The sequence below is a fragment of the Stegodyphus dumicola genome, chromosome 12 (genome assembly GCF_044657685.1).
Source record: "Stegodyphus dumicola isolate Sdum_Otavi_A_Nest chromosome 12, ASM4465768v1".
NCBI classification, from domain to species: Eukaryota; Metazoa; Arthropoda; class Arachnida; order Araneae; family Eresidae; genus Stegodyphus; species Stegodyphus dumicola.
In genome coordinates, this window is record NC_140779.1 from 87,423,137 (window position 1) to 87,439,664 (window position 16,528).

At 28.8% G+C, this 16,528-nt stretch overlaps 1 protein-coding gene across 2 annotated transcripts in view; it reads left to right on the forward strand.

Moving 5' to 3' along the window:
- LOC118200250 (uncharacterized) overlaps window positions 1-16,047 on the forward strand; it is a 54,855-nt gene extending 38,808 nt beyond the window's left edge. The window contains exons 8-9 of one of the 2 annotated variants that reach the window (XM_085806680.1): window positions 4,827-5,011; window positions 5,131-16,047. In XM_085806680.1, coding sequence (XP_085662806.1) covers window positions 4,827-4,982 — 156 coding nt within the window. In that variant the 3' untranslated portion in view covers window positions 4,983-5,011; window positions 5,131-16,047. Of the gene's footprint in view, window positions 1-4,826 lie in introns of both variants that reach the window. The other variant, XM_085806679.1, reaches the window with a different exon arrangement.
- The last annotated feature ends 481 nt before the right edge of the window (window positions 16,048-16,528 follow it).

The following is a 16,528-nucleotide window of genomic DNA, read 5'->3' on the forward strand; positions in this document are numbered from 1 at the left end:
ATGTGTACAAACCGTGATCGAGAATAAATGTATTTCAGATAATTGTAGTAATGTCAGTTACACATGCATTATCTTCACCATCTTCAGTTTATGATTTTTCTCTGCCTTCAGTAATATTTTTTTGCCAGTAGTGGTCTAGCCCGATTAAAGAGGAGCTATAATAATAATTCTAGCCTTGTCGAAGACTAAGCATAATAATATTTATGACTGTTAAACATTTATGACTATCATGTTTACCAGTGTTCTTGATTTTTTTATTATTTTTTAATATGAATGTTTCGGTTAAATCTTTCATGATATTGAAAGGATGGTAGCTGAGCTTTTGTGATATCAGATTTTCAGCATTAACCTATACAAAATCAGTTTCAAAACTTAAATCTTATTTATCAGCTGATAGTATCATTTCAGGTGTTTTTATATTAGAGTCTTAGCTCTGCTATCTACAATAACTTCTAAAATGTTCATTATATATTAGCACAGTTATGTACTTAATATTTTTCCCTCTTAAACTGTGGGCTATATATATATATTTAAAAGACTAGAATATTTAGGATTTATCAAAAAATCCCCTTTTCATCAGATGAGAACATTTAATTGCTGTGCCAATTTAATTTTTATTCATCTAATCAAATGCATTCAGAATACAAATTTTCACAACATTTTTTTTTTTTTTTTTTTTTTTTTTTAGCAGCATTTTGCTTTTATTATAATACCTGTTTGTTATATCCATCTTTTTTAGCAAGTGAAATTGTACAACTTCGAAGGCTTAACTGACATTAACTCAATATGAAGCAGTATTAAAGAATTCATTGCTGTTAATGATATAATTCAAAATGTATCCTCTTTATATTTATTTTGCCGTCTAATCATCTTTGCTTTACTTTTAATTTATTCTTATATAATTTTTCATCATTATTAAAGCAAGTATCTTTAAATTTCCTTTGTTTTCGGTCTGGAGGTGGGTGGGTAAGTATTGTTGTGTGCATACGGGTTTGTAATAGATTGAATGGATACAGAACTGATGATAACTTGATAAACTTTATTTTACTAAGAGAAGCACTATATAGTTGTGGAATTTTCCATAGAAATATTTGTATAGCTCTTCATGGTATCACAGAGTACAATCAGTAGTTAAACTTCAAACTACCGAGGACATTAAGCACAACTCAATGCAAAGTGCATCTGAGGGGCAAAGCTATCACAGAGATATCTATATATTCCAAACTATACTGAACTAACAACTGTTGAGAAACTGATAATGTCTCCGATTTTATATAGTTTTCCTCCAGCCACAGAGAAATCTATAGTACTTTCTGCTTCTTGAAATTACTGGAAGGCATATTGGGGCTGAATAAAGTTACAGCTAATATAGGAATAAATGAATTTTTCAATTACAATATCCATTACAGTTATTATGGAACTGGACCAAAATGTCATCAGATAGTCTCTAAGTTTGGTGACTTTTGGCGATTTTTCACCAAAACTGTTGCCAGCTTGGCGATATCTTGCCAAAACAGCAAGATAGCCATTTACTCGATGTTAAATAGACTTGCTCCTGTATTCTTAATTTTTGTGGCAGAGCATCATTTCTCTCACGCTTTTTGTCTTGCATTATACAAAAAATGCAACTATTTCATGTATAAGTTTACTAAAATTATCTATCTACAAGTACTTGTATGTACTAAATTTGTAACAATATAATATTTTAATAAAAAAAAAAAAACTGCTTTCAACAATACTGTTGCATGTGTACGGGTTTGTAGTAAATTGAATGCACAAGTCAGATTAAAAGTGAATAAGATTTATTATTATCACAACAAATAAAACTAAATTCTTGAAATTCCTCAGATATTCATGCAATATTACAATATCTCACGTTAGTTATTTTTTAAACTACTCAAATGTTCAACAGAACTTAATTCAAAACAAAGAAAGCTAATTCGATTTCACCATGAATTTGCTACAGTAAACAACAGCAGTTTTCTAAAAACTGATCCCGCATTTATTAACTTTTTAAAAAGCATGAGAAACTTCTCGATTTTCAGGATATTAAAAGAGTAGTATTATGAGATATCTATTTATTAAATGTGTGTGCTCCTGTATTTTAAATTTTTTCAGAGTAGCTTTCTCTTCAAATAAGTCACGTGCAGCATTGCACGGGGAAATGAAACAATTTAATAACAATTCTATTAAAAATAGCAAACTAAATAAATCAATACAGAAAACCGTAACACTACTTTTGTTGTGAAACATTTTAAACATTTTTCTGATTTTGAATTTATTATATAAATATTTTATTTCTGCTTTCAGGATGAATTAGAGATTAAAATTTCTCTATGGTACCCGTAGTCTATTTTTCGACGTCAGGAAGGATCGGCACCAATTTCAAGATAGTGCCTATCCTTCCACCTGCTACACAAAACCAAAACAAGAAGCCGAAAACTTACACAAACTCGGTGTCCATGTACACATCCACCTATTTTAACTTCAAAAAACATCAGAGAATTGCACAAACTATGCATTGCACACTGCTTAACTTTGCCCATGTACACATCGATCTATTTTCACTTAAACAAAATCAGGAAGCTAAAACAAAGTTAAAACTATCATGTTAACCAGAAAAAATTCGCTGTTGTCTTAACACACAGAGACCAACAAATAACCAAATTTACACAAACCGAGAGTAATAAAGTGCATATTTCCTAACATAAAAACATTAAACAACAAATCTTTTAACAAAAATTAATACATAGAGATGAATAAATAAATGAAACGTCAGCTTTTTAACATACCTTTTTCTCATGTGCATACATTCATGCTTCTCACCACCTCTTCCATCCTCCACGTAAGCAATTCAATTAAATTTTTGGTCGCTTCAGCTCATCCGCTGTTAATCAACATCAATCATCTTAACCATCTCAGAAATACTCAAATGATGGTACCCACAGCAAAAAAATAGCAAGTTCAAAATCCAAGACCATACCATACACTTCCAAGCAAACGCAGCAACTGAAAACCAAACCCGGGTCCATACGAAAGGGTTCCTATTACTGTGATGTAGCCGCTCCTCAATAGACTAATGCCAGCTAGATCTAAAAGGACTTATTAACAGAGCACAGAGGAATGGTTACAAAAAAAAAAAAAAAAAAAAAAAAAAAAAAAAAAAAATAATGAAACATGTGCCAAATGGAACATCAAACATTAGAATTACAAAGACATCTAGTACATAGTAACCTATCATCATCGCAGCTGGAGGTCAACTTTCGTTTTTCCTCTTCGCCACTAGATGGTGAACAATACAATAGTTCGATTACAGTTAAAAATAGTTCTGTTACATTACAAAAAAATAGCCAAAATCTAAATTTATCATAACACTTTTGGCGATATTAGCAGAAATAACCCCTTTTTAATGACAAAAACTTAAAAAAGAAAAAAAAAAAAAAAATCGTCCGCAAGGCTAGTTTTGCCAACATTGTCAACATTAAGATTACGAAAAAATCTATTTCGGGCTTCCAGATTTCACGAACAACCAATACCACTTGATATATTTTTCAGATAGAAACCAAGGGGTACCGTACAGTAAAGATCAACTGAATTAGAACTACGAGGGCTATTTTTTTTTCAACCTCCAATGGGCTATAAAGAAAAGATGGCTACACAAAAAAGATTTTATTACCAAATGTAATGTACAATACAGGTTATTTCTCTACATAATCACCTTGACGATTGAGGCATTTGTCATATGTGTGAACAAGCTTTGCAATACCCTCTTCATAAAATGTCCCCGCCATTGATTGGAAGTGAGTTGTGATGGTTTCTTTCAGCTCCATGTCATTTTGAAAGCGCTTTCCGTCAAGCCACTGCTTCAGTTCAGGGAACAGATGAAAGTCACTAGGTCGGGACTATATGGTGGATGTTCGAAAATGTCCCATTGAAATTGCTGACGGAGCCATTGGGTTACACGAGCGCTGTGAAGACGGGCATTGTTGTGGATCAGAACTATTCCAGAAGTCAGCATGCCTCTTCGTTTGTTTTGAATAGCTCTCTGTAAGCTTCGCAAAGTTTCACAATATGAATCTGCATTAATTGTTGTTCCAGGTTGCATAAACTCCACAAGCAACACACCTTTTTGGTCCCAAAAACAGTTGCCATAACCTTACAGTTGTTAAAGGTTCATTTGAATTTTGTGGGTCTCTTTGGAGAATTTGTGTGCATCCATAGTTGTGATTGTCATTTCGTTTCGGGTGTGTCATATTGAACCCATGTCTCGTCACCTGTCACAATGGATTTAAAAAACTCTTCTCTGTCAGTATTGTAACAATCAAGAAACTCAAACGCTGCAACCATTCGGCGAGTTTTGTAGTCATCAGTCAACATCTGTGGGACCCAGCGAGCACAAACTTTTCTGTATCATACTGTGCGATTGGAGGTTGAAAAAAAACAACCTAGGTATATTGTATAAATTAACATATTTATTAATAAATAAAAAATTAAATATATATGTTCATCTAATTTGTATGCAAGATTTTAGCAGAAATGTTTATTTCATCTTTTCTGTGCTGTTATTAAAGTGTTTTAAGAATTTACATTCAATTATGAGTGCTAATATTTTTTTAATTGCATTAAATGTATGTGTAATTGTTTTTTTTTTACTTGAATGTCTTTTCTCATACAATAATTTGTGATATGAAATTAAAACATATTTTATGACTATAAATGTGATACCATAGGAATCTGTAATAAAGGAAGAAATTTACAGTGTTTAAATTTGGATTAATGCTTTATCAAAGTGTGGAAATTGCTTTATGTATATTTTCCTTCTCTAGGCTAATTTCTGTAAGAAGCGAAAAAATCGAATGAGAAGTGATATTGCAGCAGCTATTGCTCTTAACAGAAGTCAGAGTTCTCAACTGAACAAAGATACAGAATCATTGGTAGAAAATGAAGTGGAAGTTGTATTAGATGAACGAACAACACTTTAGGTCCTGATAAATAAGGATCTTCATTCAAAGTATTATGATTGATGTTTTAGACTTTCAGCTATATTTGTTTGACTATCATGGTTTTGTGCTGTATTAACTGTTTGCACTATTAATAATGAATTAATTCCATTTCATTCTCATCTTCTAGTCACATTTCATCTGATTGCTATGAAAGAAAGTTTCATGCTGACTTGGGCATTACTCAGTTTATATTCTGCATTAGAATTTAATCAAAGTTTAATGTGTCTTTTTACTGAAATTTTAATTCTGATACTATGTGTTTAATATATATGAAATGTTAAAACTTATCACAAGCTTACTTTATGTATGGTCTTAATTGCTGATTATTTGCTTGTACTATGAAACTGTTAAATTATTGAACAGAACTAGTTGTTAATAATTAAAATGTTAACTGAATACATAGTTTTGCACGCAATGTTATTTTGTTCTGGTCATATATGTTATGTATAGCCTTTAAAAATAAACTCAGTTGTTTTTGTTAAAGCCATATTTACATATTTTACTGTGATATGTTATTAACATAAATGTGCTTAACTATCTTTTACATGTTTCACGATTTTATTCTTATGTGCGAGTGATTTGAGTACATGTTTCTCTCACAGTTTAACTTTTTATAAAGGTATTTTTACTATATCCTTTCTTAAAAAAATAAATATCTGTATGTATTTTGAAAAAGTATTTTTGCACTTTTCTAGATTTGCTACCTCACCATTTGTTAAATACAATTTAAATGTTCATTGTAGCATGTTTCAGATGTTTACTCGGTCACCATATTATCCCTCTTAAGTTACTAAGAAATGTACAATATTTTAGAAATCTTTGTTTTTCATTTCTGCAATCACTGTTACATTGCATGAATTGTTGATTTATTCATATCTGTGTATTTGTAACATTTTACTATTCAGTAAATAGCTTTTTTTCCCAAATGAATTAGGCAAAATGTAAAGCATTATTTTCATGTGATTGACTTGGAAAGAAGAAGGGAAAAATATATTTTAATAATGTAATTCTTTCTTTGAAGGTTTAATTAATTATAAAGAAGATAATCACTAGTATAGGAAAAATATGTTTTTAAAAGAAGGGACTTAGCAAAATGTAAAGCTTAGATATTGTTTTTGTGGCCTGTTAAATTAAAAAATTTTTATACAGCTTTTTGCAATGAAGAGTTTTTTAACCCATCAACTGCTTGTGTTGTGTTGATGCAAAGGTCAAAATAAATGCATATAAAAATATAACTACAGAAGATATTTTATTCTAGCAGATTATTTTGTACAAGGAATATTATGATTATTTCTGAAAAAGAAGGTTTGTCTTCAATGACAATATTCTTTATAATAATTAATCTCGTACTTGAAGCAAAATTATCGAGCAGTACTTTTGGCGAAAAAATTTACGAAAGAATTGCCATCTTTAGGAGTGATCTATTTTTAGCCAAGACCACCGCTTATCAGAATATTCCATCAATCAGTTGTTTGTATTTGTGTGGGGATGGAATAGCATGTAGGTGTTGCGTTGGTGCAACATCAGTGGAAAAAGGGTATTCCCCTTTTTTACTCATGCCTTTAGATGCTCTAGTTGATATTCATACCATGTTTTAAAAATACTTAAAACAAAGTACCTTACATTAGAAAAAATCATTCAAAAAATGTTTGATGAAAAAACAGGTGATGATAATGACCAGAATAGAACTGATATTGTTGTTGTTCCACCAGAAAATGCAGAAGCTAGTGATGAAGACAAAAGGAATGGTAATGATGTTTTACAAAATGATACTGCTGGGGAAGTTAAAAGTTCACATAAGAAATAAGTTTCAGCTTTCTAAAAACAGCGCTAGTCATACGAAAAGTTTAAAAAGCGAAAACTGAAAACTTGAAATGGATAAAAAAAAAAGGAACCGTTAATTATGATTTCATCTTCTCTGTTATCTAAAAAAAAAAAAAAATAAAATAAAGGTTTTAGTGCAATAGGAACATTTGAAGAAAACTGCATACAAATGTGCACACAGAAACAGTGAAATGTGTTCTTAAGAAAGATGGAGGTTAATATGATTTCTAGTATAAAGAAAAAATAAAATAATTTTTGTCCGATGGAATGACAATTCGATTGTAAGTATTGGTTCTGTGTTTGGAAAAAATCAGCCCTAAAAAGTGTTTCCCATTATTCAAGCACAAAGGAAAAAGGTTCTTGTATCTCAACCTCATCTTATTGTACAGTACACTACCAAAATGGGAGGAGTCAATTTATGGGGCTATTTAGTAGCCAATTACAGAATAAGAGTTAGTGGCAAAAAGTGGTGGTGGTCAATATTTACTAATTATATAGATGTATCCTTGACAAATACATGGAAAATATCATGACTTTTTACTATTGGAAATAAAAAGTTTGTTTTAGATTTCAGATGTAAGATTGCATTATTCCTTTTGCAAACTCCTGTTGAAAGTATAGAATTATCCAGAAATAGATCAGCAACAAGAAGATTTAGTCAATTCAGCATTCAAAAACCACTGCATAGTTGATGGTAGCCATTTTATCGTAAAGTCTGAGGATAACAGAAGACTTCGTCACAAAGAATGCCATAGCCAGACTGTTTATAGATGCAAAGTATGTAATGTAGATTTATATCATGATTTTAGTCTTTCAGTTTAAAGTAATCTGTATTTGTAAAAGAAATACAATGTAAATTTTAATATTAAATTACAAGTAAAGTGATAACATTGTATAGCAAAAAAATAATCCAGTGCTTCACTGAAAGAAAAACTTTACAAGTACAGTCATACTTACTCAACGTCTCTATTCTTATTCTGCTGATGTTGTACAAATGCAATACTCAATTTTTCCTCAGGTAAGAATATTTTTTTATTTTCAATGTAAATTTATGTTACAAATATTTAATACTTAATATTATTTGTATAAGAAAAAAAAAAAATCATTCCTTGTAGTTTTGGCTGTTAATGGGTTAAATAGTTAGAGATGATATTCTTATTATATTTTGTTATAAATAAATTTGATTTTCTAAAATCTCAGTAAAAAGCAGTACAACATCTGCAACCTGATTAGTAAGAAAATTTTCATTTTTTTGATACACCGTATTTAATGCCTGAATACAGATTTATAAATGACACTTTTTAATCATATATATCAATCTGTGATACAGTAAATCCTTGCTGAATGTGATTTTGCTTATATGCATTATCTTAATTGTCTCCATTTAATTTGCCCAACACAAGAATTTCAGTTATACATGATACACTACAGAGCATAGGTTTCAATCCAGTAGTCCTCTTTAATGACTGGTTTCAAAATTATTTTATTAAAGAATTCCAACATTGCTTAAAGAAACAAAACCTGAGCTTTTAAGTTTTCCTAATTCTCAATAATGTTTCAGGACATACTGCTGAAGCTCTCGCAACAATGCATCCAAATGTAGATGTTTTATGCCTTCCACTGAACAACACTTCTTTAATACCAGTGGATCAAGGAATCGTACAAAAACATTCAAAACTCGTTATGTCAGGATGTTTAGAGAAAGAAAAGTGCAACATTCAAGTTCTGCTCTGGCCAGAAGTTGTTAACAACTTTGAAGGGTTTCTATTGATTGAAAAATGAAGCGAAAAGCAACAGGCTGCAAAGAATTTTCAGGTATGAAAGAAACATAAATTGAAGAATTAGTCGAGAATGACAATCATGAAATGACAACTGAAGAATTATATGATATTATAACACCAATAGATGGTGAAAGCAGTGATTGGAAGAAGAGTCTTTAGTGTAAGCATAGTAACTGTATGATTTTTTAATTGCATAAGCATAGTAACTGTCTGATTGATTAAGCCAGATGAAGAAAGAAGACAGTTTATGAGAGGTATTGAAAAACTTGGCACTACTTACTACAAAACTTTTAATGAGTTGCATCAAGCATTATTCCGAGCAAAAGTCATCAGTTATTAAAAAAAAGTATGCCATGTATCTACTTTTTAAGCAATAATGAAAATCCTTTCAATTAATATTTGTATTATTTTCCCTTTTTTTTTTTTTTCACTTTTCAATTACAATAATATTTAGGTTTGTATAAATTATACTTATTTTCTGAACTATATCTAGTTTTTTTTTCCATAGAAAAGTTAACTTTGTAGAACATGATTTTGCCATACGTGCAATATGTCAATAACCCCCACGTTCGGCAAGAGTTTATTGTACAGTCAAAAGTCGTTAATCCGGACTCGTCGGGACTTCGGCGATTCCGGATTATAGATCATCAGTTTAAATCTCTTAAGATGGCATGCAGAAATTCTAAAATTAAAAATATGAAACCATAATTTATGAAATAAAGAACAATTATGATCTAAAGGGTATCAAAATTTACAAAAAAAAAAAAAGCTTAATATTTATTTGTTTACTTTATTAAACATTTCTTTGAATGTAAGTTGCTTAAATGCTTTGTTTTACGTGATAATACTTCCTCTTTAATTCTATAAACAGACATAATTTCTTGTTCAGTTACAAAGTTCCGTTGTTCAAGTCTCGTTAATTGCTGTGCCGAGAATACCGACTAACTTGTCAATCGAAATTTTTTCGTTTTCACTAACCTCTCTGTCACCTTCTTCATGTCTTTATCCATTTTTTGCAGCAATTCCACTTTTTGTTTGATGGACATCGAAACATACTTTCGTTTTGTAGATCTTTTGGGAGCTCCAGCATCGGAAATTCTATTTGACATAATCAAAAGTTCAAGTTTACTTTTATAAAATTGCTTTTGCATTCTGCAAAAAATAATAAGCTACATCCAATTCGAAGATTAAGGAACAACGCAATCATCAACATTAACTGAAATAGATAATTAGATAATTTTAGCTTATACCGTCCGTTATACATTAAACGCGCACGCAAAAACGTATTCTGCTCTTGCGCACACGCATATGCGCAGTCGTAAAAATTTACGCACACGCGTAAACGTGTGTCAAGCGCATGTGTCAACGCGGCGCATGCGCAGAAAGTTTTTAGCTTTGAGGTCCGAATTAATGACTTTTAACTGTATTTCTTAACTTTCATATCAACTTACCAAATTAAAAGAAAATGCTTTTGAAACAGTTTTTTTTTAATAGTATATAGAATTTTTTGTGTGGAAGTTTACAAGGGAATATCCATTTATTCATCATTGGATCCATGTGTGTTATTTTGCAATACTTTTTGTTATATTAATGAAATATTAACCATAAAGGTTGTGCATGTATTTGAAGATTTGGAACAGTAATTTTTAGCCCATTATAAGTATCCTCTTTATAAAAGCAATTGAATGATTCTTTGCTGTATTTGAGAAGTATACTAAATGGAAAAAAGTGTGTGTCCTTTTTGTATAATATGGTATTTATTCTTGAATCAAACAGTTACTCATCTCTGGCCAAAATTATATTTTGCATTTTTTTCAGTATATTTTCAGCGAGATTCTGGTTATGAGTTATAATTACATTCATGTGTATTATTTTAAAATACTTTTTGTTATAGTTATAAAAGATTAACCATTAAGCTATGTGTATATATTTGAAGATTTAGAAAAGTAATTTTTAGTCCATTATAAGTATCTTTTTTTATAAAAGCAGTATAAAAACAATTGGATGATTCTTTGCTATGTTTGAGAAGTACACTATGTGGAAAAAAGTGTTTGTACTTTCTATATATTATGGTACTTATAGTTGAATCAAAGAGTTACCTATCTCTGAACAAAATTATATTTTGCATTCTTTTCAGTAAGATTCTGGTTATGAATTATAATTACATTTTTTCATTTTCCTTTCTGAATAGAGGTTGTTCTGATTAAGAAATTGGATGTGCAGTCTTTGAAGCCAACATTCAGATTTATTCACGACAACTTTTTCATAATATTTTGCTTTGAGCTGGCCACTTCCTTATGCTTATCTATACTTTCACATCCCCAAATTGCATCAGAATGCGATATACTTCAGGAAACTTGTTTCAAAAGAATAAATTGAATTTAAATACAAATTTAATTAATTCTTTGCGCCATTGCTGCAAGGAATGAAATTTAAATTTTAACAAACATGTATATACATAAAAAAGCAAATTTAAAGTTAAAATAATTAAAAAAATGTGCAAACATATAAAAGATTTAATTTTCGAACTAATCTACAATATCATTTAAATTCTGATAGCATAAGTAAATCAAGTGCAAAACCAAACCATGAAAATAAGTTCATCAATTTAGCAAATTAAAATTATTCTAAGAAATTTTTTTAAAATGCATAAGTGAATGGCTATTGAGCAGGCAGGAGACAGACTTATCAAGGGGAAGTTGCCTCCAAACCTAACTTTTCAATCATTCAATTTCGTGTTTCGTCATTCATGCAGGCAAGGGTAAAAGTCAAAACCAAAAGTAAATACATAGTGAAACATGTCCAAAAAGAAATACCAATAAAGTGGTACCTTGCGAAATTAGCAATTAAAATAAAGGTCTAAAAGGAAAATACCAATAATGACGTATTTTGAGAATTAAGCAATGTAAAGTCTAGTATTAAATTTAATTTTAAAAAAAATTAAATTTAATTTTTCAGAAAAATTAATTTAGAAACCAATGCATTTTAGAAACCCTTGTCTACAGAAACCTCCCCGACACAAATATGCATATCAATGAAAAAGAAACTTAAAAGGAACTAGACATAATTTATATAAACCAATAAGAAACTAAAAAGAACTAATTCATAATTTATAAAAAATAAATATATACTTAAAAATATAATTACATATCTAGAAAATACTTAAATACTACATAAAAAATACTTAAAAGCAAGTAAATAGTAAGTTTTAATTCTAACTTACCTACCATATTAGCATTGGGGTCTGCAAAAGTATTTCCTAAGTGATATAAGTGTGTTCTGCAAATTATATAGATGGCGCTAATGTAAGTAAAGTTGAGTGCCAAGCTGCTATCTTTGTTTTATTAAAAATTTTGTAAACTGTAATATAAAAGTATTTAAATAAAATAAATCTAGAAAAAATCAAATAATATCCTAAAAGTATGTAATTTAAGTTTTAATTTTAACTGACCAACTATTTATGGTAGGGAGTTTAGTAGCTGAGTCAATCAAGAGATATAAATTTGCTCTCCAAATATCATAAGAAAAAGTACTCTAATTGAAGTAGAGTTAAGTGTTTATTGTGAATTAATAAATGTAAACTTGTGTATTTATTGCTGAAATACAACCAACTTGTTTCTATGGAACTGCTAGTATTTATCTAGGCAGTGCATAATCATCTAAAATGTTCCCTGTATTTCAAAGCATTTATGTTTTAATTTGTAGCAACGAAGAGCCATGTCCATATTTCAAGAATAATTCGTGGCATTGTCAAGCTAAACAATTAGGATGACCCATTCTAGCAGAAACTGTTCATTTAGCATATAGCTATGAATAACAAATTGAAAATTAATTCTCATTTATTCACTCCTTAATACTAGTTTCCATTGAAAATATGTTTTTTTTTTTTTTTTTTTTTTTTTCCCCAAGCAAACCTCTGACCAATATTCTTTCAAGTTATTAACATCACACATAAGAGGAGTTTATTGCAGAAGTTTTGTAGTTCCATATCGGTTGTTTTAATGCATGTAGGAATTCTAAAATTGTGGTGATAACCAGGATTTTCAAAAAGATACATTTAAGAGGTCACTTAGTTTTGTCTGTCAGTTTAATAGGACTTCCTGAACTTTCTTGGCGGCAGTTGATGTCCTTCATGTTTTCACTTATTGTATGTTTTAAACTGACTATTTATGCAGTATTTTATGTATACCTTATTAAAAGTGAACAGCTCTGTTATGATTATGAGTCAGCAGATGTATGTCAATAGCAGATATGTAGCTTTGGAGAAACTTAATTGTAATTTCGTAGAAAAGCTTATAGGTATGATGTATTCAAATAGTTAATTTTTATTGCAGAAGTGGCTTCCTAAAGAGCTTTTTTTCTGTATAGCACATTATATTCTAACCAGATGTGTTGAATAAATAGGGGTAATATAAAATTAAGTTATGAAATGTGGTAAGCTAATGAGAATAAACTAGTGTTGCACATGTGTCACACTTAAATAACTGCAATTTATAAATAATAAAGAATTTAGTATTTAGTACAGAAATTCTTGTGATAACAAATTCAATGTCTTTACTTATTCAATTTTTTTTATAGTTACTTGTATGTTATTTATATATATATATATATTTAAGATATTTCTAAAAAGTAAAATATCAGTTATTGTAGTAAAATAATGCTTGGAATTTTATTTTTTCTGTATAAACTTCAAAAAAATATATTCAAAATAAACTCCTACTTCTAGTGAAAAGGGGAAGAGACTGTGTAAAGTTTTGTAATATTGATTTTTTAATATTTCCAGTACTACTTTATTCATAAATAATACATGTGTTGCATAAACCTATTGCAATGTTTCAGCCCATTCCTTCGAATTCTCATACGGGATCTTCAGTATTCCAATCTGGCATTGAACAGTGTTGTTTATGCCTTGCAATAAACATGGGAATGTTTTAAGTTGTTTAAATCCAAGCAGTTAGTTCTAATCTATTTGACTAGAAAATAAATTGTCATATTTTTAATTTTAAATGATTCAATCTAAAATACTTGCTGCTACGTTTCTTATGAAATACTGACATATTATTATTATTGATATAGTTTCTTTAATTAAACATATAATAATGTGCACCAATCTGCACACCTAAAAATTCAAAGATTTATATTTAATGGCATTACACATGCCTTTAGGATATTTTTTTTCCAAAATTTTTTAATCATTACATTAAGCTGTGCTGTATTTGTCTTTCAAATTGTAATTGTATTTCTTGATAAAACTTGATTTAAAAGCAAATAACACAGTAAATTATGCAATAAATACTCTGAAATTATTTTTTAATGATGCATCGAGTTATTATAATTTAATGTGCTGATTGCTAACTATTCGATACCTCAAAGTGCTTTTACCTGTCATTTTCATACTATTACATATACAATCATAAAGTATTTAAGGAAAGGTTGCTTCTGAGAAAAAACAAAATAAAGGCTTGCTTACACAAACTGTATGTATATCAATAAATGAACAGGAAGTATACATAAAACTTTTTAATAATTTCACTATTATTATTTATTCAAAGTAAAATTCAAGAACAGAAAAGTATTTTTATTTTATGCATTACTTTTAAACCAATCTTGTGCATAAAATAACTTTTTCACAGATCGGACAGAAGTAATGCATTTCTTGGATTTTTTTGGAGGGGGGGGTCATGAGTGGAATACTTTATAAATATTGCTCTTTTAATCTATATATTTTTGGCTTTGAATAATATGGTTAAATCAAACTGGTTTCTGAGAACAAAATCCCAAAATTTGCCAACTTACGATAGCTGACATGTTAAAATCCAATAATAATGTTAAAATCCAATGTATCATTTTTGTTTAAATTGAGAATTTACAGCCTTATTGTAATGATTAAACTTATTGTAATTAATACCATATTTACTTGCATATTCTTCCCTAGTGTAATTTTCTCTGTATTTTTTTCAGCATATGATTTAGAAATTTCTGATTTATGATGACAATGAAAATGTATGCATAGAAAGTATTTTGTGTAAGAAACTTAATAATATTATGTGCTATATATATCATGTAAGCCATTTCTTTAGAAACAGCATATGCCATGCATTTTCCCCTCCCTGTTTTCAAGCAGTAAAATTAGTAATAAAAACAAGAAAAATATGTGAGTAAATACAGTATTTCTAATATTGTGTATTACATATCCCAAAGCAGAAGAAATTTTTATACAATCTGGTTTGTTTAATAATCTCATAAATTCGCTAAACTGCTTTAAAATTTAATTTACAATAATATGCTATGAATATAAAAGGAGATTTACTGCTTTAGTAAGCATTTTTGAAGTAAAATGTCATTTAGCAATGAATTATTTAGCATTTTTATTGAACATTCCCAATTATTTTCTTTTTGCTTGAAACATTTAAGCATATCATTTGCTCATTGAATGACATATTGCATATACCAGACATTACAAATGTTCCATTTGATAAATATCCTTAATTTTAAGGTTATTGTGGTTGCTATAATATTTTATGATTTTATTTCAGTGTGATTGCACCATTTCTGTGTCAGTGTAAAATTTAAATAATAGCTGCCTTAACTATTATGGAAATGTTTATTAGAATATTCTGCTTGTTAAATTAGATTTATGGTTAGCATTACTAACAAAGAAATGAAACAGTTTAGTGAATTATACGACTATAAATTATTCATATCAGTTATAATTTAAAATGACTGTATTTTAAAAGTATTACCTTTGCTTCCAATTTTGGACTAAAGTAGTTGATAATAATGTTTGTGTGTTTCACTTGTTGAAAATCATAGTATAATGAAATGTTCTGTGATCTTTGTGTACGAATCATGAACCATATCATTAATGTACAATTTTGCAAAAAAATTTTGCATTGTATTATTTCTGAGAAATTTATTTACTTGATTTATGTTTGTTGAAAATGTATTTAATTTTATATTAATTTCTTTTATTAAAAAATTAAGAGATTTTGTACATAAATTTATTCTTCTATATTTAAAAAAATTATTCCAAAAATATTCTTATTTTGTTAGAACAATCTAAAACACAATATCTTTTGTTGACTGTAGAAATATTTCTTTAGAACTAAAAACATTCTTTTTGTGCCAAATAATTGTTACAGTATAGAGCAAGTATAGAATGCATTTTATACCAAAAATATGTTAATTGTTACTATAAATAATCTGTATGATTATTTTCATTTTATGCATACTATACTCTTTATTTTTATATTTTCATATTCATTATGTGTTTAATATGTATATAATTTTCAAATATGAATTATTTAAAATTTAGACATGTACAAAAACTGCACAATATGCACTTTGATACTTTTAAGAGGTTACTACTGAATTCCCCCTTCAATATTTTAAGTGTAACATGATTAAATAGCTTTGAATAAAAAAGTTACAGTTTAAAATTTGTGAATTATTTTCTCTGTGGGATTCACTACTGAAATTTTAACCATCTTAAAAGAATAGGAAAGTCTACAGCAGTATAACTAGAGTTATCAGATATCTGGGATTTATAATTGCATATGAGCTTTTGCCTGGGATTGAAAAATTTCCGAAATTTTTAAATGAGACATCTACATCTTGTACATCTAGTTAATCACTAATAAATAATTACTAGTTTTGCTAGTGAATTTGACAGCTGTAGTACAGTGCATTATTTTATTATGCACATTTAATTATGATTTACATTTGGGCTTCATAAAGGGAATACAACACAGAACTGACACTGCATAGAAATAACTTCTATACTGCGACAGGATCAACAAGGCAGTTAAAAAATGATTTTCACTCTATGCCATTGTCAGTCATACCAGTCTATTAAAACAATAATAATCAAAATCTTTGTTCTTGATTATGTGTTATTTCTAATTCTGAGCTGTATTATGC